Here is a 23513-nt window from a genome sequence, read left to right on the forward strand (position 1 = left end):
TTTTCTTTCCATAAAGTTCATAGTCATCCTGTATATTAGCTTGTTCCAGTAGAGTGAACAGCTACAAATTTAGCAGCTTAAGGTAATATATATATATATATATATATATATATATTTTTTTTTTTTTTTTTCCCCCAGTCCTGGGGCTTGAACTCAGGGCCTGGGCACTGTCCCTGGCTTCTTTTTGCTCAAGGCTAGCACTCTGCCACTTGAACCACAGCGCCACTTCTGGCCATTTTCTGTATATGTGGGGCTGGGGAATTGAACCCAGGGCCTCATGTATACGAGGCAGGCACTCTTGCCACTAGGCCATATCCCCAGCCCTTAAGGTAATATTTTGAGCTTACTATGTGCAGCTTACTGTGTAGGTTCTTTGCTTATGGTCTTACAAGAATTAATTCAGTGTTAGATTGTAATCCAGATGTTGAATCTGATTGGGCTCCATTTCTTTCTGAAAAGGTCTTTTTCTAAAGCCTTCCTGGGGCTGGGGATCTGGCTCAGTGGAAGAGCACCTGCCTGGCGAGTGCAAGGCCTCGAGTTCGGTCCTCATCTGGGGGCGGGGGGGCTACCCAAAAAAATAAAAAGCCTTCCTTTTTTTTTTTTTTTTTTTTGGGTGCCAGTCCTGAGGCTTGAACTCAGGGTCTGGGCACTGTCCCTGAACTTCTTTGCTCAAGGCCAGCGATCTACCACTTGAGCCACACTCCCAGTCCCTAAAAAGTCTTCTTGAACCTCTTCTTTTTCCCGTCAGATCTGAACACTGATCTTGGTGGTCGTAAAGGAGGGAAAGTAATAGTGAAGCTCCCTCATAGACTGCATTGCAGTCTGGCATAGCATGTGGGCTTTTTTCAAACAGAATTAAAAATAGAAAAATTAAAAAAAATTAAAGCCTTCTTTTGGGATTGGAGACATGTCTCAGTTGATAGAGTGCTAGCCATTAAGCAAAAATGCTAATTGTCTATTAAATATGCTAATATAGTTCCTCATAGTTTACATACTTTGAGTGTAGCATATAAAGTTGATATTGTATTTTGATTAGAATAACTTGCTCTTTTGCTTTTTCATTTCATGCCCCCTCCCCTGTTGATCAGCAACTTCCACTAAGATTCCCTATGCCATCTAATTCATCATTGCAATATAATTCAAAATTATTCACCCTCCAGCTTTGGCAGTGCTGGGGTTTAAACCCAGTGCTTTGTGCATCCTTGGCAAGCATGTTACCACCAGTATTCACCTCTAGTCCTTTAGTGCTGTCTTTATTTGTATACTGGTACACATTCCAGTCCTATAGCTCTGTCTTTAGCTCTCCTTGGCCACTCATCTCTGTATTTAGAGACAGTGAGGTCTCTCTCTCTCTCTCTCTCTCTCCCTCTCTCTCTCTCTCTCTCTCTCTCTCTCTCTCTCTCTCTCGCACACACATGCATACACACGTAAATAAAGTTTTCTGAAACATTTTATGTATGCTTTTCATTACCTTACCTTGAAAAGGTCAGTGACTTCTTAGGTCATCATGCCTATGAATATGTCTTCAGTTAGCTGTTGACTTATAAATGATGGACTCATCAATTATTAAGAAATAGAAAGAGGGGCTGGGGATATGACCTAGTGGCAAGAGCGCTTGCCTCGTATACTTGAAGCCCTGGGTTCGATTCCCCAGCACCACATATACAGAAAATGGCCAGATGTGGCGCTGTGACTCAAGTGGCAGAGTGCTAGCCTTGAGCAAAAAGAAGCCAGGGACAGTGCTCAGGCCCTGAGTCCAAGCCACAGGACTGGCAAAAAAAAAAAAAAAGAAATAGAAAGAATGGCCTCTTCACCCAGTCATTCTTTCCCAACTATACAGAAGAGTAGAAAGGCCCCAACTAAGTACAGTTTGTGATATTGAGCACCTACTAGTTCTTTTTAGACTTGTTGTCTTTTTATTTTTTCGTTAGTTCATTCAAACCATTGGGACCTCTGGCATGTGCCCCCCATGAGATTTTGTAGTGGTCTATTGCTAAGTAAAAACCAGGTCACACTCACCGTAGTTTATGATGCTTGTGTATACACAAGCTTTCTAAAGGACAGTGTGCCTCTGCTCCCAGGATACTGTTCTTTGTTCTCCAGAACAAACCTTTCAGTTGTGAAATATTCATGATCTTGTGGTTTTTTTTTCTTCTCCCATTATAGGTTCATGTCAGGGCTGGCATTTTCCATGGTACAGAGCTCCTGTGTAAAACCGTTGTCAGCTCAGAGATATCAGGGAAAAATGATCATACTTGGAATGAACCACTGGAGTTTGATATTAATACTTGTGACTTGCCACGAATGGCTCGACTATGTTTTGCTGTCTATGCAGTTTTGGATAAAGTAAAAACAAAGAAATCAACTAAAACCATTAATCCTGGTAAATACCAGACCATCAGGAAAGCTGGAAAAGTGGTAATGATATACTAACTTCTTAAAATAGTTTATATAATGAAATAGTTTTTAAAGCTGTTTGAAATTGCATAGTATAATTAAAGTAAGTCACATAGTTTGATCCTGAGAACTGATTTAAGATGACACTAAGTCTCCATGATTGTGTCATGTTCTTGTGGCAAAGTTATCTTCAGGGAGGTCCCATATTTAAGAAAAGAAAAGAATGACGATGCTTTAAAAATAATGGGTCTTTGGAAGTGGCACTGTACAGTGCTAGCCTTGAGCAAAAAAGCTCAGGGACAGCATCCAGGCCCTGAGTTCAATCCCCACCACTGACAAAAACCCAAATAAAACAACAACAAAAACGGATCCACCGTCACTTAAGTCACATTATGAATGCAGATTTGTGTGTGTGTGTGTTTTAGATACAGGGGTGCGGTGAAGCATACCAGCACGTGGGGTGGAGAATAGATGCTCATGCTGTACATGGCAAAGAAGACTTAACTAATTGCCTGTCTTCTCTGCCCGTGGTTTGCTGTGGACACATTAGTGAGGAAGAAACCTTTAGGGTTTTGGGTTTTTTTTTGGTTTTGTTTTTTTGCTTTCAATTCTAATTGGATTTTGAAATTTTGGATAAAGCCTGGTATCTATTTACCTACCCCCTAACAGGGTTTTAGTATATAGCCCAAACTGGCCTTGACCTTTAGCCTCCTAAGTACTGTGACTAGAGGTATGTGCCACTACATTGGGCTTAGATTCAGCAATGTTTGTTTCTTTGCCACTGCTGTGGACCTAACTGGGTCTTTAACTGCCTACCCCTGCCCCCCCCCAAAATAAATGTAGTCTGAAAGCTCTTAAGCATCCTGATACTATATAGTACTTTTTATTGAATCACCAGAGATTTCTAATCATTGTCAAAGACTGTACAGCAAACATAGCAGACTTCTATTGTGGTATATTAATTAGCATTTAGGTTTTCCTTAACTGGTATAAATACGTCTGTCATTTCCCCATGCGCATCTTCCTTTCATTTTGGGTGATTTTTTTTGTGTGTGTGGTAGTGGTAAGGGAATTGTGTTCATTTCTAAAGGAACTTTAGAAATTCCTAGGAGTACTATTGAAACAGAGAGCCTGAGTATGTCCGTGCCTTGAAGTTTATTCTTAGTGCATTTATACAGTGATGTCTTTTTCAACAGCATTACCCTGTAGCATGGGTAAACACAATGATTTTTGACTTTAAAGGACAGTTGCGGTCTGGAGATGTAATTTTGCACAGCTGGTCTTCATTTCCCGGTAAGATTTCTATCCTAATTCTTCGTGTTGCCCTGTGTTTCTTTATGACTCACCATCCTAGCATTTTACTAAGTAAGTCATCATTTTATGTCCTTATGACGTATCCCCAACCAGACTTACACAGATCACTTCAATACATTCATAAAATAATTTGTTTCTGACTGTACTATTTGCTTCTCTGAATAAGTTCTTACTTTCATCATTCGATCATAAGGAATAGTATCTTTCTTTCCCCTTCCTCTTCCTGCTGCTGCTGCTGCTGTTGCTGCTCCTGGGCCTTGAACTCAGGGCCTGGGTATTTGTCCCTGAGCCTCTTTGTGCTCAAGGATAGCTTTCCTTCTACCACTTGAGCCATAGAGCCACTTCTGGCTTTTTTGAGTAGTTTATTGGAGAAAAGATTCTCACGGGGACTTTCCTGCCTGGGCTGGATCCTCAGATCTCAGTCTCCTGAGTAACTAGGACTACAGATGTGAGCCCGGCCTCTGCTACCAGCCTTTTTTTTTTTTTTTTTTTTTCCCCTGTGATTAATTGGAGATAAGTCTTACAGTTTTTTCTACCTGGGCTGGCTTCAAATTGTGACTCTCAGATCTCAGCCTCTTGAGTAGCTAGGATTACAGGTGTAAGCCACAAGCGCCCAGCTCCTTATTCTTTTTTTTGCAACAACTTTTACTGAACCAATAAGATCAGAAACTGTTAAGGAAGATGAGCAAAGTGTTGAGAAATGAGGAGTGTAAAAGGTTTGCTCTTTGGTAGATGATCCTGTATGTATGCTTGGTGGACATTGGGCTTAGACATAACTTCATATACAGGAAGCCTTGTGTTTAGTTACCTATGAAATTAGAAAGTTGTATTCTCTGAGCAACAAGAGTTTTCTGACTACATTGCAGTTCTAAAATTCCATGTACAAATCTGTGGATGTGCATTACCCAGGGTGGCCAAGGGATGATGAGCATCCTGAAGAGGCAGCAGTCACCTTGAATGGTGGAGTCGTGTAGAGAAGGAAGGGCTTTGTGCCAGCCGTTTCTTTACAGAAGCCATAGCAGATTAGACTTGACCTGATGGCTGGCACTGGTGATCCCAGAGGAATCACCTCTGTGGTGACCATGGAAACAGTGGTGGTTAAGATGTCTATGTAGAACAAGAGGCGTAGTGTCTGTGACCATTGAACTTTGATGAGGATGGAGAAGATGAACCACACTGAGGAAGAAGGAAAGTAGCAGTCCATTAGATCCATTACAGACTCACGCTGAAATTTATTTCCAGGCATTAACAAGGAACTAAAATCTTACTTTCTGAAGTGAAACACTTTCTAGGCCATTTTCATAGGAAGAAATCCATAGCAGGATTTTTTTTCGTTTAGTTTTGAAAGCACTTTCCTAAGAATCAAAAATTATTTGCATGTTTCAGATGAACTTGAAGAAATGTTGAATCCAATGGGAACTGTTCAGACAAATCCATACACTGAAAATGCAACTGCCTTGCATATAAAGTTTCCAGAGAACAAAAAACAACCGTATTATTACCCTCCCTTTGATAAGGTAAGCTATTTATTTAAAGGGCCACTATGCATGAAATACTTAAATGACTATTCCCTGGCTATGTATTTAGAGTTTGAGTTGAGCTCAGTTTTCTTGTCAGTACTCATGCTTCTATTGTAAAGCATAGAAAGACCAGGCCATATGTAGTCTCTTGTAGTCAAAGTAGAGTTCTTTATATTTATGATGCTGCCTGTATGAGAAGTAAAATTTAACTTTCTTTTTAAACAGATTATTGAGAAGGCAGCGGAGATTGCGAGCAGTGACAGTGCGAATGTGTCAGTGAGTATCTGGGGTTGTCACTGGTCCTTTCTTGTGCTGGAGTTGTGTGTGTTATTACAGACCTTCATCTCACTTAGGTAGTGAATGTGGACCACCCATTACAAGTGGGCTTATCCAGGCCCACAGGCTGCTTTGCATATGAGTCTTCCATGTGTTCATTACCATAAAGCTGCTTGATTACTGGTGTACACCTGTTGGCCTATCAGGTAATTACTGAGACAGGTGGTTAAAGAATATCGGTAGGAGATTGCAGCTATAGATGAATGTCTTATTCTAGTAATACCTTTATTATGTTTTAATATTGCTCCTTGAATCTGAGGCATGGGTGTTTTTTAGTGCTTCTGGGTATATATACATATGTACACGTCCATGAATATGAATATGTTTAGGTCCAGTTTCCATCTATGAATGCAGACATACAATGTTTAGTTTTTTGATTGTCTTGTCTCACTCAGTAGTTATCCTTTAATTGCATTTTCTGCAAGTATCACGATTTCACTTCTCTTTATGTCTGTATAATAATCCATAGTGTATACATACCTCAGTTGATTCCATCATTTGGCTATTGTGAACAGTGCCATAATAAACACAGATATACAAGTACTTTCTAGAATACTGATTTGTTGTCCTTCAGATATATGCCCAATACTGGTATGGTGGGTCATAAGGAAGATACATTTTTTACATATATTCAGTATACATATTGTGTGTGTGTGTGTATCTATATGTGTCTTCTGAGGAACCTCTGTACTGATTACCATAGCAATTGCACAAGTGCATATTCCAACAGCATATGACAATTTCTTTTTCCCTTCATCCTTGTCAGCATATCTTTCTTTTTTTTTTTTTTTTTTTTGGCCAGTCCTGGGCTTTGGACTCAGGGCCTGAGCACTGTCCCTGGCTTGTTTTTGCTCAAGGCTAGCACTCTGCCACTTGAGCCACAGCGCCACTTCTGGCCATTTTCTGTATATGTGGTGCTGGGGAATTGAACCTAGGACCTCCTGTATATGAGGCGAGCACTCTTGCCACTAGGCTATATCCCCAGCCCTGTCAGCATTTCTTGTTTCTTTTTTGATGGTCAGTATTTCTTCTGAGAACTGTCTGTTCAGTTTACTTGCCCATTTATCAATTCAATTTTCTCCTACTGTTTAATTTTCTTGAGTTATTTATATGTGTTGGATAATAGATTAGTATTTGTAAGCAGATATGTTCTTAAACTGCATGGAATTTTGGATAGGAGGAATGAAGAAGGAATGCACATGTACCTACAAGTCAAGAACAAGCAAAGGTGCTTGATAATGTCATGGTGAATCCACAGATTGTGTGTGTTTAGTACAGATCTGTCTGTATGCATTTTGTGGGGGAAGGAAGGTACTGGGGCTTTGAAGTCAGTGCCTGTGCTTGTAGCAGACACGCTACCACTTGGGCCATTACTACACTATGCTTTTCATTATTTTAGTTATTGCTTTACTTTCCAGGTATAGTCTTGCTCTGGACTGTAATCCCATCACCTAGAACCCTCCCCATAGCTAGGATGGCAGGCAGGTATACTACTGTCACACCTGGTTGAAGAATTATGTTTTGCTAACTTTTTTGCATAGGTTCCTTCATCCACAGACTTCCCAGTCTTGGCCTCCTGAGTAGCTGGGATTGCAGACATGAACCACTGTTCCTGGCCTTTTATGTATATTAACTGTGTGTGTATATGTGTGTGTGTGTGTGTGTGTGTGTGTATATATGTATAATACACACGCAAATTATTGGATGATACATTATTTTAAAAGTATCTCGCAGGTTATTAGCCTTTTTTTTGCTTGCTGGCTTGTTTTTTTGAAACTATGTCTTACTGTGCAGCCCAAGCTGGCCTCAAGCCCATAATCTACTCACCTCTGCCTCCCAAGTGCTTAGATAACAATCACCAAATTTTTTATTTTGTTGACAGTCTTGAACTCAAGGCCGGGTGTTGTCCTTGAGCTTTTTGTTCAAGGCTATCGCTCTAACATTTGAACCACAGCCCCACTTACGGCTTTTTAATGGTTAATTGGAGATGAGAGTCTCATGGACTTTCCTGCCTGGACTGGTTTCGAACTGCAATGCTTAGATCTCAGCCTCCTGAGTAGCTACAATTACAGACTGAAGCCACTGGCACCAGCTACTTTAACCTTTTTTTTTTTTTTTAATTTTTACGGTCCTTGTTATGTAAAGTAGGCTGGCCTCCAACCAGTGAGTCTCTTGCCGTAGCTTTTCAAGTGCTGAGAAAATTGGCATGTGCCAACATGCTTGGCAAGATTCAGAGTTCTTTAACTTTACTGTTCTTGAGGTCAAACCTGGGCCCTACCAACCAACATAGGCAAGTTATCTTCCCCTAAGCTACACACCCAGACCATGTGGCCCTTCTCCTACAGAGATGTGTGTGAGCCGAACCCAAGAAGGAACTTGTTCCTTCCTTTCGTTTTCACCTTATGTGTTTGAGGCATCTTAGGTATTTGGTTGATAGAAACTAAAAATGAAAGGAAAGTCAGTTGAATAAGGGATTGGTTCTTAACCCAGGAGCAATGCTGCCACCTAGCGTTTCCATATAGATTTTTAAAAAGCAGCATTCTTTTTCCCTTTTAGAACTTTTTGAGATTAACTCTCTATCTTTAGCTTATAAAAGGACGCGCTTTTCTTAATGTGCTTATGGTGTCATGTTTTTGTATTTCACATAGCAAAGCTTATGATTGGGATGTTGACACAGTTGAATTCTATGGAAATTTTGCTTTCTTAGAGTCGAGGTGGAAAGAAGTTTCTTGCTGTACTGAAGGAGATCTTGGACAGGGACCCCCTGTCTCAGCTGTGTGAGAATGAAATGGATCTTATTTGGACTCTGCGACAAGACTGCCGAGAAAACTTCCCACAGTCACTGCCCAAGTTACTCCTGTCCATCAAGTGGAATAAACTTGAAGATGTTGCTCAGGTAACAGAGGACCATTTATTTATTTCTGTAACTCCTCTAGGTGCATACACTACTTGTGGGTTTATGGAAAGTGTCATTTCGTTTCCTTACATTGGATGGATTTATTTTCCCCTATGTTTTTTATTTACTTACTTATTTTTTAGACAGGTTCTTACAATGTAGCACACTGAACTTGAGATCTTCCTATTTTAACCTCCTGAGTGATGAGATTACAGGCATGTACTACCATGCTTAGCCAAGCTAAACTTATTTTTCGCTCATACATAAAAATGTAAAAATTGGGGGGCTGGTTGGTGATGCCTGTGATTCTAGCTACTCAGAAGGCTAAGACCTGAAGATTGTGTTTTGAAGCCAACCCTGGATAGAAAAGTCCATGAGCAGGGCTGGGAGTGTGGCTTAGTGGTAGAGTGCTAGCCTAGCATGCTTGGAGCCCTGGATTCGATTCCTGAGTACCACATAAACAGAAAAGGCTGTAAATGGCGCTATGACTCAAGTGGTAGGGTGCTAGTCTTGAGCAAAAGAATCTCAGGGACAGTGCCAAGGCCCTGAATTCAAGCCCCGGGACTGGCAAAAAGAGAAAAGAAAAAAAAAAAGAGAGAGAAGTCCATGAGCCTCTTCATCTCCAGATAACCAGCTAAAGGGTGGAGGTAGAGGTATGGCTCAAGTGCTAGAGTGCCTACTCTCAGCCACCTGAGAGATGCACCTGCAGCTCCCATAGTGCGGTCGTGCGGAACTTGTCTTCTGTGCTCTGCCTGACTCAGTACAGCCAGCTCTAGTTCTGTCCCTGTTGTTGCAAATGATTGGATTTCATCTTGTTAATGACTATTACTCTCTTAGAAATACTTTCTTTATTCACTCATCCGTTTATGAGCACATACGTTTTCTTTCCCAGTTTCAGGCCTTACATTACAATCTTCAGTCCATTTTGAGTTGTTTCTAACTGGCGAGGTAGCAGGGTCTAGTTTTAGTTCCTACTCACTGGAAATACATAACATTTTTTCTAGCACCATTTATTGAGAAAACTGTTCTCTGAAGAACATTCTTGGCACCTTTGTGGAAGATCAGTTAGCTTTAGATGTGTGGGTTTCCATCTAGACTTGCTGTTCTGTTCTATTGATCTGTGTCTGTTTTTATGCTAGCTAGTACCATGCTAGGTTTTATTAAGTTTTTTGCTGGTCCTGGGCCTTGTACTCTGGGTCTTGGCACTGTCCCTACTCTCCTTTTGCTCAAGGCTAGCACTCTACCACTTGAACCACAGCACTGCTTCTGGCTTTTCCTGTGATTAATTGGAGGCAAGAGTCTCATGGACTTTCCTGCCTGAATCATAATCTTCAGATCTCAGCTTCCTGAATAGCTAGGATTACAGGCTTGAGTCACCAGCATCTGGCTAGCACCTTTCTGTTTTATGTCTTAGACCAAGGTTGTCCACCTTCTTTTTCCTTTTTTTTTTTTCTTTCCACTCTTACGCCCCCAGGAGCATTTTTAGGCCTTGATAGGAGGCAGGTAAGAGTCTGTAGGTGACTTGTAGTCTCAGCCCATGTCCAGGGGTGCTTGAGTATTCTGTGTGCAGGTCATTCCAGAGTTCATATTTGTAAATATTACTTTGTCTGCCAAAAATTGTTTAGGTATTGTTTAGTTCTTATGGGTTTCTTCTATTATGGTTTTGAAGTTTGCATGTGTCATAATCACCAAAAAAAATGTAATTGGATGTATTTTTAAAGTTTAAGAATAGAAAGTAAAGTCCTTTTGTTTATTTGTTTTGTTTTTATTGCCAGTCCTGGGGTGTAGACACAGGGCCTGAGCTCTGTTCCTGGCTTCTTTTTGCTCAAGGCTAGCACTCTACCTCTTGAGCCACAGCACCTCTTCTGGCTTTTTTCTATATATGTGGTGCTGAGGAATCGAACCCAGGGCTTCATGTATAGGAGGAGAGCACTTTACCACTAGGCCATATTCCCAGCCCCAGTAAAGTCCTTTTAATTTTATGTTGAGTTATCAGCTTGAGAGTGGAAGTAAACATCAGAGTTTGAATTTCACTTCTAAGTGCTTCTAGATTATTGCTTTTGTATTTGGCCTTTAAATTACGTAATAGTATATGCTTCAAGAATCCCGATATTCAGTGTCTTATTTCAGTGTCTATTTCAGGTAAGTACCTAGTAGCTTTTTATACTTATGTGTAGAATATTTCATTCACAGACACAGACACAGAATCCAAAATAGATTCTTAAGGCATTGATCATTAAAGTCTTATTTTTTTCCTGTCTTTTTGGCTTATCTCTGTGATTCTTTGTGCCAAAGGAAACCAGATTGCTTTTGTCTCTCATCATTTCTGAACCCGTTTTAATCTTAAACAGCTTCAGGCACTGCTTCAGATTTGGCCTAAACTGCCCCCACGAGAAGCGCTGGAGCTTCTAGACTTCAACTACCCGGACCAGTATGTCCGGGAGTATGCCGTGAGCTGCCTGCGGCAGATGAGGTAGGCCTGCCACCCGGGTTCCCTGGGGGTTCCCCGCGAGAGGGCGTGCGCCTCCGTGTCTTGTGAGAGAGGAAAAGGCCTGGTAGCCAGGGGTTATTGGTGCGCTGGTCATGCAGGTGCCCTCTGCCTACCCTGTACTAAAACACACTGAGTGTATATCCCGAACCATGCCATTTCCATAACGTCTTGGCAGTGAGCCACACGGTAGGGGAAGAAACTGCACTGAATCCTCTTCTCAAGTGCCAGCCACAGGCTGTGCCTGTAAGAGGGCTTTGTGCAGGCCAGCTCTGTTCGTCACAGACTCTCTTTTCCCCAGGACTGATCCATCTTAGTGTTATCTTTGTATTTTGCAAGGAGATGAAGAGCACGTTGTGGTTTGTGTGTTAAGTTGGAGTCCTGCTAGGTTCCTGACAGTCTTGGTGGTTCCCTTATCTTCACCCAGGCATTTGGTGAGAATCCTGTGACTTTCCCTCCACAGATGCTGCTTTCATCCTTCCATCAATAACTTATAAATATAGGATTAACTTAGGCACACTTTAAGCTGTACAGAAACTCTCTCCTTTCCTTTGAGACAGTGAAAAGTGAAATAATTTGTTCACATGCTAATGAAATTTTTTGTTTGAAAATGATTGCTTGGGTAAGTAGAAAAGATTCTTTACATGATCAGAAATTGGTATGAGGGCTGGGGATATAGCCTAGTGGCAAGAGTGCCTGCCTCGGATACACGAGGCCCTAGGTTCGATTCCCCAGCACCACATATACAGAAAACGGCCAGAAGCGGCGCTGTGGCTCAAGTGGCGGAGTGCTAGCCTTGAGCGGGAAGAAGCCAGGGACAGTGCTCAGGCCCGGAGTCCAAGGCCCAGGACTGGCCAAAAAGAAATTGGTATGAAAGTTGCTAGTGTTGTGTTATCTCTCGGCTGACATCACACTTTTACTTGCCTTGGTAAACATGTCCCCTGCAGGTGAGCTCCCGTGCTCTCCACCCCTGCTGACTTTGCCATGAGGCTGTGTCCAGTGAGGTTGGCTCGTGACCAGCCTGGACTCGATCCTGCCCATGTGGCTAGGAAGGGCTGTCTGCTACACGGGGCTGAGGCATTCTGTGTTCTGTGTCTTTCAGTGATGAAGAGCTCTCCCAGTATCTGTTACAACTGGTGCAGGTGTTAAAATATGAGCCTTTTCTTGACTGTGCTCTCTCTCGATTCCTGCTGGAACGGGCACTTGCCAACCGGAGGATAGGGCAGTTCCTGTTTTGGCATCTTAGGTAAGTCATTCTCTTGTTCCAGTGCCCTGTGTGCTTGAGCCACACTTAATATGTGCAGCATTGTAGGTGGCATTCTTCTGCAACACTCACTGCTCTAGTTGCTTCTGACAACCCAGCTGCAACATGTACACCATTTCCACATACCTTCTCACTCCCCTCTCTTCTTTCCATTTATATATGTGTGTATATATGTATGTATGTATGTATTCATTCATTCACTCATTCATTCATTCATTCAGGTTGCTTAAGAGCGAACCCAGAGCCTTGCATATGCTTGAGCAAGCTATCATTGACATACTTTCCTGCCCCCTTTCCCCAATCTCTTATTCCTCTTTATTTCTTACCTTAGTTTGACTTCTGTGATTTGGCATAGTAATTTGCATGAGCCCAGATGCACCCAAACTCTCAAAGTAACCTAGCCTGGCCTCAAACTCTTGATTCTCTTGTGTCAGCTTTCTTCTTCTTCTTCTTTTTTTTTTTTTGGCCAGTCCTGGGCCTTGGACTCAGGGCCTGAGCACTGTCCCTGGCTTCTTTTTGCTCAAGGCTAGCACTCTGCCACCTGAGCCACAGCGCCCCCTCTGGCCGTTTTCCATATATGTGGTGCTGGGGAATCGAAATGAGAGCTTCATGTGTAGGAGGCAAGCGCTCTTGCCACTAGGCCATATTCCCAGCCCTTGTGTCAGCTTTCTGAGTGCTGGGATTACAGGTGAACACCACCATACCTGGCTTGGATAATATACTTAAGGAAAATATTGTGCCCTCTCTAACGTTGTGCTGTAATTTAAAGGAGATTCCTTTGACTGAATATTGGCTTCCTGTTGTTATATTTTTGTCAGATTCAATCTTATTTACTTACTTTTGGGCAATCCTGGAGTCTGAACTCAGGCTCTTATATTTGTTAGGTAGGCAGGAGCCCTACCTCTTGAACCATGCCACCAGTCCTTTGTGTTTTGCTTAGTTTTAAGATAAGATCTCAATTTTTATCCAGCCCACCTGGACAGAAAGCCGTGAAAATGTCAAATTTCTTGGGACAAAGAATTAGCTAATGAAATCTCATAACTAATAAAATCTTAACCACTGTTGAGTATGGAAGTTTCCTAAGTTGAAACGCTGAGCATCTTATAAATGTACATGCCACAGGCAGTTCTTTAGTTCAGGTGGCATCTTACGTTTATCTCATAATAGAATCCAGAAGTTTGCATTTTCATGTGGCGACGTGAGCATTGCAATAGACCCTGTGCACATCCCTTTCCGCAGGTCCGAGGTGCACATTCCTGCCATCTCCGTCCAGTTTGGAGTGATCCTGGAGGCGTACTGCCGAGGGAGCGTGGGACACATGAAGGTCCTCTCCAAGCAGGTAGCCACCAGCCGCGCGCCCCCACCTGCATCTCACCAGGGGCCACTTCTGCATAGCGTGTCAGGGAGATAGATTCCACCCCTTACCTGACTAATGACGTCCTTTCAGCTTAGCAAGTGTCGGGTTTCACAGGAGGAATGATCACCAAATGCCACAGGAAACAGCAGCCAGCACTGACTCCTCAATCGTACTACTTTGCTAACACATTTTTGACATCCCAGAGAAACTCCCAGAGGCTTCCTTTAGGTGGTTTTCGTATTTAGAACTTTTCTTGCTATTAAACCAACTATATCTAACCCACCTTTTTGGAAAAATTCCACTGGAGATCAGCTAACATCTATTCACCTCTTACTATGGGCGATTATTATTCGCAGTAGCATGTGACTGATAGTATGAATCCCCTCGATTTCATAGACCCCTTCAGCAAATCTCACCTGTCCATCTGACTAGTCTTCACACCTACCATCCTAGTCGAATCTGTTCCCTCTGACCTGAGCTTTTACAGTAACCATCAAAATGGGGCCTCTCCTTGCCATTTATGCCCCTATACCTCTCCCCGCTTCAATCTCTAGGTAGCTAGTAAAGTGATCTTTGTGGCAGGTTGTAGTGTGTCATTTCCTTTTAAAATTCCTACACTAATTTTTCCTTGCTGAAAATAAAATAAAGAATGTCTACCAAGACCTGATGAGGTTGTTCCCGTGCCCCCTTGCCCTCATCATGGCGGCTGCCTCCACCCCCCCCACCCCCTGCCACCAAACCCACACCACACGCTTTCAGCACTCCTTTCCAACAAGGTGTACTTATGAACAAACGCTGCTCACCCTTCTTCTCTTCTAATGAGTTCTATGGGGAAGACTGTATCGCTTGCATGGCAGCTCTTGTTATCTGCAAGCCAATAAAATGATGTGTTGAAATGCTTATGGTATTTGACTTATGCCATTCGGGACACTGTTCCAGGAAATGAGTATCAGCACAATTAGAGATGGGGCATGAAATTACCCAACTGTACAAACACAGAAGAACCTCAGATTTGAAGTACTTCAAAAAGATCCTGTTTGCATAGCTCTGTTTTCATCTGGTCCTCTTGTCACCAGTGTTTGAACAGCTCCCGAAACTGTTAAGAAGCACAGTGTCTGTGGTTTTGGCAGATGGCTGACTTGGCAGACTTCAGCCATCTTCTTGATTTTATCATCTGGCAATGAAGAACCTTCTTGATTTCCCATAAGCAAGGTCCCAGCCTCTGTGTAGAAACTGTGTGCTTGAATTCCTACTCTGCCATAGTCTCAGTAGTTTTCTAGCATGGAAGCAAAGTTCAGATTTAAAATATGACATGAGAGAAATCTGCTCATGGAATTCCAAGTCACGGTGTTCATCATGTTGTTTTATGTTCGATATGATTTCTACTATATTTTTAAATCATTGGTTGTGTTCAGTTAGAATGCTATATTTATAAAATGTTTCTTCTGATTTGTGGTTGGCTGAGGACAGTGTTCTTACACATTTTACATAATGCGACACAAAAGACCCTCAGTTATTAAAGTCGATTTTTTTGTTTTTTGGCACTGGGATTTGAACTCCAAGCTTCCTACCCTCTAGAGTCACACCTTTAGACCTTTTTCTTTCCCTGGGTTATTTTTGAGATAGGGTTTCTCTTCCTGCGTAGGCCCTGGAGGACAGTCTGCCTGTTTTAGGCTTCCTGTTGTAGATAGAATGACAGGCAAATGCCTCCGTAGCTGGCCTGGAGCCACAAGCCTCTAATCTTAGCCTTCTGTGAAGCTAGGATGACACACATAAGCCACTGCACCCAGCTGTGGGTTAAGACAGGGTCTCACTGCTATCCTCTCATCCTCAGCTTTCCAAGTAGCAAGGACTATAGGCGTGAACTACTACTAGTGTGTAAATGTTTTGTTTGTACCAGAATTTGAACTCTAGGCCTTACTCTCAATGGCTTGCTTGCTCAGCTGGTACTCTCCCATTTGAATCATGCCTCTTGTCCTGCCTTTTGCAGATTATTTTGGAGGTAGAGTATGTGGGCCTTTCTACCTGACTTCAAACTCAGCTCATCCAGATCTTAGGTTTCTGAGTAGCTAGGATTAAAGGCGTGAGCCACTAGCACCTAGCACATAATGGTTTTGATTTTCTTGGCCATTGCTGAATTATGTGTAGTACTTGCATACTTGTATGAGGCATGAGTTTTCCTTCCTTCCTTCCTTCCTTCCTTCCTTCCTTCCTTCCTTCCTTCCTTCCTTCCTTCCTTCCTTCCTTCCTTCCTTCCTTCCCTCCCTCCCTCCCTCCCTCCCTCCCTCCCTCCCTCCCTCCCTCCATATTGATATCCAGAACTACCTCATTATAAAAACAAGTAATTTAGACTTGGACAACGAATACTGTACAATCTTCCATTCTAGCTATCCAGTTAGTGGAGAACCTACTGAGAAGATATCATCACATAGTGATGGCAAGAAATAGAAATGTCAGGGTCTGCTGGGTGGTGCATGCCTGTAACCCTCAGCACCCGAGAGTCAGAAATAGGAAGACTTTTGAGTTCAAGGCCAGCCTGGTCTTCATGGCAAACCTCATCTCAAATAAACAAACACGTATGTAAATATATAAATAAACAGCAAGTTGTAGATGTTCAGTCTGACTCTGTGGAATGTCAGTCTGGGCCCCAGGTTTTCCTGTCACACGCTGGGTAGCACAGATGGAGGAGTGGCTGGGGGAGAGCCTTCCCTCCTCTCCTCACGCTCTCATCCTCAGCTGATGCTGGTCTTAGACAGGGCCTCACGGTATGGCTTGTAAATCACCATCTGTGCCTGTTTCCCTTTTCCTGATTTACACGATTTCACTTAACAAAAGATTTAAAGAAAGTGAAAAGAGAGATGATGATGCCTTAAGTGATATGCTGAAACAAACTTTGATTTTCCTCTGTGTTTCACTGTCCTTGCTGTCAGCCGAGTGCCGTTGGCATGGGTATGTGTGTGTACGTGCTTGTGTGTGGCGTGTGTGTGTGTGTATGTGTGAGGCGTGTGCCATTGCCGCATGTGATTACATGACGTCCTTCTTTTCAACCTTTTCAGGTGGAAGCACTCAATAAGTTAAAAACGTTAAATAGTTTGATCAAACTGAATGCAGTGAAGCTAAACCGAGCTAAAGGGAAGGAGGCAATGCATACTTGTTTAAAGCAGAGCGCTTATCGGGAGGCCCTTTCAGACCTGCAGTCCCCTCTGAATCCCTGTGTCATCCTCTCGGAGCTCTAGTAAGTGTCCTCTGCTTTGTGCGCTGAGTCCCCATGAAAATAGCAACTCTGAAAGGAATTCTGGATCACTAGCTGGGGGAGCAGTTGCCCCAGGCAGCAGAGCGTAATTAAGAGAGGAAGACCTGCTCCTCAAAGGCCTCAGAGACTGCATGCATCCACTAGCATCTTTGCCCATTGGCCAAGTTTACCTGTAGATTTGTCAAATCTTCATACATCATTTTCCTTCATCTCCTGTGCACTTTAATTTCTCTATTACCAGTTTATAAGAAAATTCTATAGGAGCAAATTTTGGAAACCTATGATTATTTACTCTGTGCTAAAATGATGTACTGGATGAATTTGGAAACATTTCCTCTTTGTCATTTACAGAGAAAGTAATGAATTTACAGACATGCAATGAATGTTTCTTATATCAGTATAGTGTACTATATGTATGGTGCCACTGTTCAAATGGATCCCTCTTTAAGAACTCAGAATCGTTCAGAATAGTCCTAATGTTAATCCAATGATTGTTCCCGTGTTATATTCACCAAGTGGGGAAATGTAAACTGAAGTCCAGCATGTGGAAAGGCAAGAGGAGCAAATGCGTAGGGCAGTGGGAAGGCAAGGCCCTGGGCTTGAGCCTGGCCCGGCTGATATCAGTGCCTGCCACCCCCACCCTTTCTACCAAGAGAAGGTCCTCTGGCTCTAGCTCTGACCTCCACATGCCCTGGAAGGAATAGGAGAGGGCTGTCCACGCCAGGTCACCAGGGACACACGACAGTCTAGACAGATAAGTTCACGCAGTTGGCTGATTTTCCTGGCTGGTTTCTTTCAGTGTGGAGAAGTGCAAGTACATGGACTCCAAAATGAAGCCTTTGTGGCTGGTGTACAGCAACAAGGTATTCGGCGAGGACTCCGTTGGAGTGATTTTTAAAAATGGTGATGGTGAGTACTAAGATTCCTTTTTAAAAATTTTTTGTTGTTGGTTATGGGGCTTGAACCCTGGGCCTGGGCACTGTCCCTGAGCTCTTCAGCTCAAGGCTAGTGTTCTACCACTTGAGCCACAGCGCCACTTCCAATTTTCTGGTGGTTTATTGGAGAGAAGAGTCCCATAGACTTTCCTGCCTAGACTGGCTTTGAACTGTGCACCTCAGATCTTAGCCTCCTGAGTTGCTAGGATTATAGGCGTGAGCCACCAACACCTGGCTTAGTACTGAGATTCTTACTGCTCCAAGTTCCTTGAGACTTTTCATCTGTGGCTGATTTCCTTCCTTCCTTCCTTCCTTCCTTCCTTCCTTCCTTCCTTCCTTCCTTCCTTCCTTCCTTCCTTCTTCCTTCTTCCTTTCCCTTCCCTTCCCTTCCCTTATTTATTTATGTAAATATTTAACAGTCCTAAGAAGTAGCTATCAAATTGACCATGTCCTAAAATTCTTTTTTTTTCCTTTTTAGAAGTTGACTTCTATAATTCACTTGCACTCACTGTTCTAATAAACTGTCCCTCTTTTCTCCTCCCTTACTCGAATTATCTACTCCTTTGATACAATGATTTTTGAAATAGACCTTTGTATTTCAGTAAGGTAGTCTTAGACCCTGTTTCAGTGATGGCAAGATGGCTTGTACTGCCGTAGTTTTGCAGTCTATTTGAATATCTGATGATACAGAAGTGATAAAGGAAATGCCTCTGAAGAGATTGCACAACCTCAGGTGGCCATGACAGTTGCTGTGCCACAAGCCAGTCTCATGGCCCCCTGAGCCTGCGGGCCCCGTGTCCGTGAACACTCTCTGTGCTTGAGGGGTTAACCTGAGAAGCCATAAGTAAAGGTGCATCACAGAAGATGGGCTCAAAATACTCTATAAAAACCCTTATAGACATTTACCCCACTTGACCCTACAAGTAGTTACCAACAAAACCTTGTAATTGCCTTCACATACTCTGGCCTGAAAGCACTCTTTCAAAAGTATTTATGTGTTTAGTTGATCATTTATTCATTCTTCCATTTATTCATTCAGAGATAGAATCTTCCTCAGCAGCCTCAAATTCAACCATCTTCTTGCCTCAGCCTTCTGACAATGGGGCTGAAAGTCCAGTCAGCTCTTCCACTTTTGAACAACCATAACTCACTTATGATTCATGAAAACATTCTGTGTAGCTCTAAAGGCAAACAGTAGTGGAGTATAATACGAATGCAAGCTAGTACAGTTGGTCAACAGTCTAAAAGCCTTGTACTTAATTTCTGAAGTCACGGGAACATGCTAACAAATAAGCTTACAGTATAGTGAATACAGTCAACATTGAAATTTTTGGGGAAAAAATAGCCCATTTGCTATGGTTTTACTTAAATTTGACTGTGTTGCCTAATGTTACGTTAATGAGTTACTTTGCATGTAATGAAGCAGTGCTCTCTCTTAGACTTACGACAGGACATGCTGACACTCCAAATGCTGCGCTTGATGGACTTACTCTGGAAAGAAGCTGGTCTGGACCTTCGGTGAGACTCGTGGGGAATTAATGTCTGCGTCTCATGGTGGATTCCCCCACAGTACATTGCTTCCTCCTTCCTGCAATACATTATCTTATTTAAACTTGATCAGACTTAAAATTATACAGGTAGGCAGGCACTGGTGGCTCATGCCTGTCATCCTAGCTACTTAGGAGGCTGAGATATGAGGATCACAGTTCAAAGCCAGCCTGGGCAGGAATGTCTGTGAGACTCTTATTGCCAGTGAACCAGCAGAAAACCAAGAGTGGCACTGTGACTCAAAGTGGTAGAGTGTTAGCCTTGAGCAAAAAAGAGCTCAGGCACAGAGCCCAGGCACTGGACTCAAACCCCACAGGTGACTAAAAATACCCAACAAGCACAGGTGCTTGAAATTCCAGAAAGAATAAGACTTGCACAGACACAGAAGTCACATTATAGCCTGTGGTTTTCTTGATATTCTTTCAGTTTTAGGGTTTGAACCCAGGGTCAGGCAGAACTCTGCCACTTGAGCCACCCTTGGTGTGGGGTTTTATTTTGAGACGGGGACTTGATGTGTTAGTGAAGACTGGGCTTGAACTGTGTTCCTTCTACTGAGCATGTTGAATGCCAGATTACAGGTGTACACCACCATAGCTAGCTGAATCTGTTGCTGTGTATTGACTGAAGCAGAGATTGTAGGTTCTTCACCTAGTGATACCTAAGCACAACGCATGAGAAAAGTGAGGACCATAAAGATTTTAAGCTTACAGAAATATTAAGTAGCAGAGCTAGATTCAAATCCAAGACTGTCAAAGTTTATATCTAATTTTCCCATCCTGTCTAGTTAGACCTTCCTTCATCGAGGTATAGCGATTCTGAAGAGCTTCAGCATAGGAATGGGGACGCGTGTCACTGCTGCAGTCCTGCTAGGCGGAAGGAGGTCTGCTGGGGTGGTCTTTGCTTTCGCAGGGCCGGAGCAGTGACTGCAGTAGGGAGCAGAGAGCATAGCCCCCTGCAGAGGGCCTGGCCGAGGGCCTGCGGTCCTCGCGCTGTTAAGTCAGGACGCTTTGGGGAGAGCTGTTTAAATCAAACATAGCTGGTATCGGGGACCGGTTAGCAAATGGGGAATATCCCATAGCAGGGAGGACTGATCCCTGTGGGGAAGCCATGTTCACGGCTTGAGAACCCCAAACCCCGTGGCTGTCGGCGGGTCTGCCCTGGCCAGGCTGAGGCTCTCCGCAGCCGCCCATAAAGGAGGGCAGCCGCGTTGCTGTTGGCGAGGAGACGCGTGTGCCTCACCGAAGCGAGGGGACTTGTCTGTCCAGGGGGATCTTTCCTGACTTTTTGTCCTCTGACCCTGTGTTTAAAAAAAGGATGAAGGGCTTCAATTCTTAGCTAGTTCATTTTCCAACTCATCTTTTTTTTTTCCCATCAAACTTTTGTGACAGTTTCTATTAATACACGTGCCCCAGGGGTCCCATTGTGTTCGGCTTTGGCCAGCTGCTCAGGTTAGACTGGGTCAAGTAGCACACTCTTGTAAGTTCAGTCCCAGATATTTGGGGACCTTCTGTGCGTGACTTATTTTAGCACTTGTACTGCTGCCATGTTTGCACGGGTGAAAACGATTGTGCTCGCTTCATTTCCTCCGATGTCTCCTAATGCTCTTGGTGTGTTTCCTACCAAGAGAGAACAGTTGTAGGCCACCGACATGTCGCAATGCCTCACTGCTTTTGGCTAACGAATGGTAGTGATCAGCCAGCCTTTTCTGTCTCGTGTCATACACAGGTCACGTGTCAACTCCGGCCCTCGGGAGGCCTAGCCATCCTCTGTGTCCCCTCACACCTCTGTGCATCCATGTGAAACCAGTGCTGGGATCTGGACCCAAGGCCTCGTACTTGCTAGGCAGGCGCCCTGCCGCTTGCGCCACGCACTCCCCCCACCCCCCACCCTTGGAAATCCTTGCGAGCTTCACTCATTGCCTGTCTTCTTCTTGTTATTGGGTCTTGGACTTAGGGCCTTGTGCGTATTACTAAGCCTGCTTGCTGAGCAGATGCTCTATTACTTAGAATGCCTTTAGCCCTGCTTTTTGTGGGTTAACTAGAGATGGAATCTAGTGGAATTTTCTGCCTGGCTGGTTTTGAATTGTGGTCTTCATGTCTCAGCCTCCTCAGTAGTTAGAATGATAGGCATGAGCCACTAGCACCCAGCTCCGTTCATTTTTTTTTTAAGGAAATGGACTTATTATTATTATTTTTAGAATCTTAAGCTACCGTTTAAAAGCCGTTCTTTTCAAGGGAATACTTCAAAATTCAGTTTAGAGCAAAGCTCATGTCCCTAGAGTAAATGCATTGCCTCAGATTCCATTCACTTTATATATCTGAGTTGCACTGATGATTTTATTTGCTCTTAAGACGCCTAGGCGGAATTTCTAATTGTGTTTAGTGGTACTGCTGCCTGCAGTCATGGAGGAAAGAAGGAATGTGAAGGTAACGCAAGTGTGAGGTAGAGGAATCGCACGCCTTCCTCTGACGTAGGTCAGCGTGGCGTGGGTACCGTGGAGAAGATGCACACAGGGCCGCCGGCCCCTTGCCCGCCCCGCTGCAGACAGCGTGTTTCAGTAAGGTCTTGTTTAGTGGGAAAGATGACATTGCTCCTTGGGTCAGAGAGTATGGGAAAGGAAGATAAACACTGCTAAAAGCGTTGTCCTGTCCTTTTGTAAGAAGAGTAGAAGTTCAGTGCAAAGGAGGTCTGGATAAGAGGATGTGGGAGCCCCCCCTTGGGGGAGTTTGTCCTCAGCATGACTTCTGTCAAAGTGTCTCCCTGACAAGAATGTTGTTTCCTCCCACTGTGAATGCGGTGGCAGATTTGAAGAGGAAGCTGCTGGCCTTGCGCTAGCATGGCTGCGATGGCGGGGGAGGTGCCCGAGTGAGAAGCTGCCCTCTACCCCAGCAGGGCAGGGCTGGCCTTGCTCATCCTGCCCAGGAAAGGAAAGGAAAGGGTGTCAGTGCCCACAGGGCCCCCCTGCTTCTCACCGACAGCCGCGCGGCTTCAGGAGGAGAAATAGATTTATAGTGCAGATGCAGAGCAGTCCATCAGTTGGTCTGTCCACCTGCCCAAAGGTAATTTGACAGTTCTGCTCCCAAACTTACTTTGGTATTATTAGAAAGGTTAAGAGACAGAATGAGATTGACTTTTTCTTTAGAAGGGTTTTTAGAAACTAATGAAGTTCTCCTCTTGTCTGATCATCATACACCCCAACATGTATTCCTCCTCCCCCTCTCCGCACACTCAAGTCTTACCATGGCCTGCAGGGCTCTGCATTGCATCTGCTCTGTTGCCCAGCCCTCCTGTCCCCTGCTTACGGAAGCCCCCCTGACTCTGCCGCGGTGCCCCCGTACTGCACTGTGCACCTGTGACTGTTCTTTCTGTGTCACCATCTGACATGCAGGACATTGAGGAGGTGCGCCATCCGACAGAATGTTTACAGTCTAGCTGCACCCGGCTCTTCACTCTGTGTGTTGTGTTGTCATCTGACCCTCATCGGAACCTTCCAAGATACCTTCTTCCATTCTCACATTGTTCTTGGTATAAAACCATTTTAGACAATATTTATAGCCAACGTGAAGAGAAAATAATAATAACATTAAAAATTACAGAAATCAGGGGCTGGGGATATGGCCTAGTGGCGAGAGAGCTTGCCTCGTATACATGAGGCCCTGGGTTCGATTCCCCAGCACCACATATACAGAAAACGGCCAGCAGTGGCACTGTGGCTCAAGTGGCAGAGTGCTAGCCTTGAGCAAAAAGAAGCCAGGGACAGCGCTCAGGCCCTGAGTCCAAGGCCCAGGACTGGCCAAAAAAAAAAAAAAAAAAAAAAAAGTACAGAAATCATAAGGAAAATGTCTAAAAGCATAATGATAGGCAAAGCATGTGAATAGCTGAGGTACAAGAGAAATCTTCTGTTTGTTTTTGTGGGTTTTCTTTTCCCCTAAGAGAATCTCACTGTGTAGCCAAGGCTGGTTTTGAGGCTTCCATCCTCCTGCCTCTGCTCCTAAGTACTGGGATTACAGGCATGAACCTCTTACCTAAGAGCGTGACTTCCCCTCTCCCTCTTCCTTCCCTCTGTCTCTGTGTCTCGTCTCACCATGTGTCCCAGGCTGGCCTCGAACTCAGGGATCCTCTAGCTTCAGCTCTCTTGAGTGCACCCACACAACCTGCCTCTAGATACATTTTCAAGGCAGCTAAATTAAAGGTTGGACATGAAA

General features: G+C 43.7%; 1 protein-coding gene and 1 non-coding gene across 2 annotated transcripts in view; both read left to right on the forward strand.

Moving 5' to 3' along the window:
* The window catches only part of Pik3cb (phosphatidylinositol-4,5-bisphosphate 3-kinase catalytic subunit beta), a 64111-nt gene that overhangs the window by 34889 nt on the left and 5709 nt on the right, over positions 1-23513 (forward strand). The window contains exons 9-19 of the mRNA XM_048334508.1: positions 2167-2418; positions 3594-3690; positions 5098-5228; positions 5457-5507; positions 8275-8463; positions 10815-10936; positions 12054-12197; positions 13455-13554; positions 16629-16807; positions 17625-17734; positions 19200-19278. Of these exons, the coding sequence (XP_048190465.1) occupies positions 2167-2418; positions 3594-3690; positions 5098-5228; positions 5457-5507; positions 8275-8463; positions 10815-10936; positions 12054-12197; positions 13455-13554; positions 16629-16807; positions 17625-17734; positions 19200-19278 (1454 nt within the window). The remainder of the gene's footprint in view (positions 1-2166; positions 2419-3593; positions 3691-5097; positions 5229-5456; positions 5508-8274; positions 8464-10814; positions 10937-12053; positions 12198-13454; positions 13555-16628; positions 16808-17624; positions 17735-19199; positions 19279-23513) is intronic.
* On the forward strand, positions 727-855 carry LOC125342706. The gene has a single exon (XR_007209263.1). It is a non-coding gene; the product is annotated as a small nucleolar RNA SNORA61 (small nucleolar RNA).

Source organism: Perognathus longimembris, chromosome 26, assembly GCF_023159225.1.
Source record: "Perognathus longimembris pacificus isolate PPM17 chromosome 26, ASM2315922v1, whole genome shotgun sequence".
Classification (NCBI taxonomy): Eukaryota; Metazoa; Chordata; class Mammalia; order Rodentia; family Heteromyidae; genus Perognathus; species Perognathus longimembris.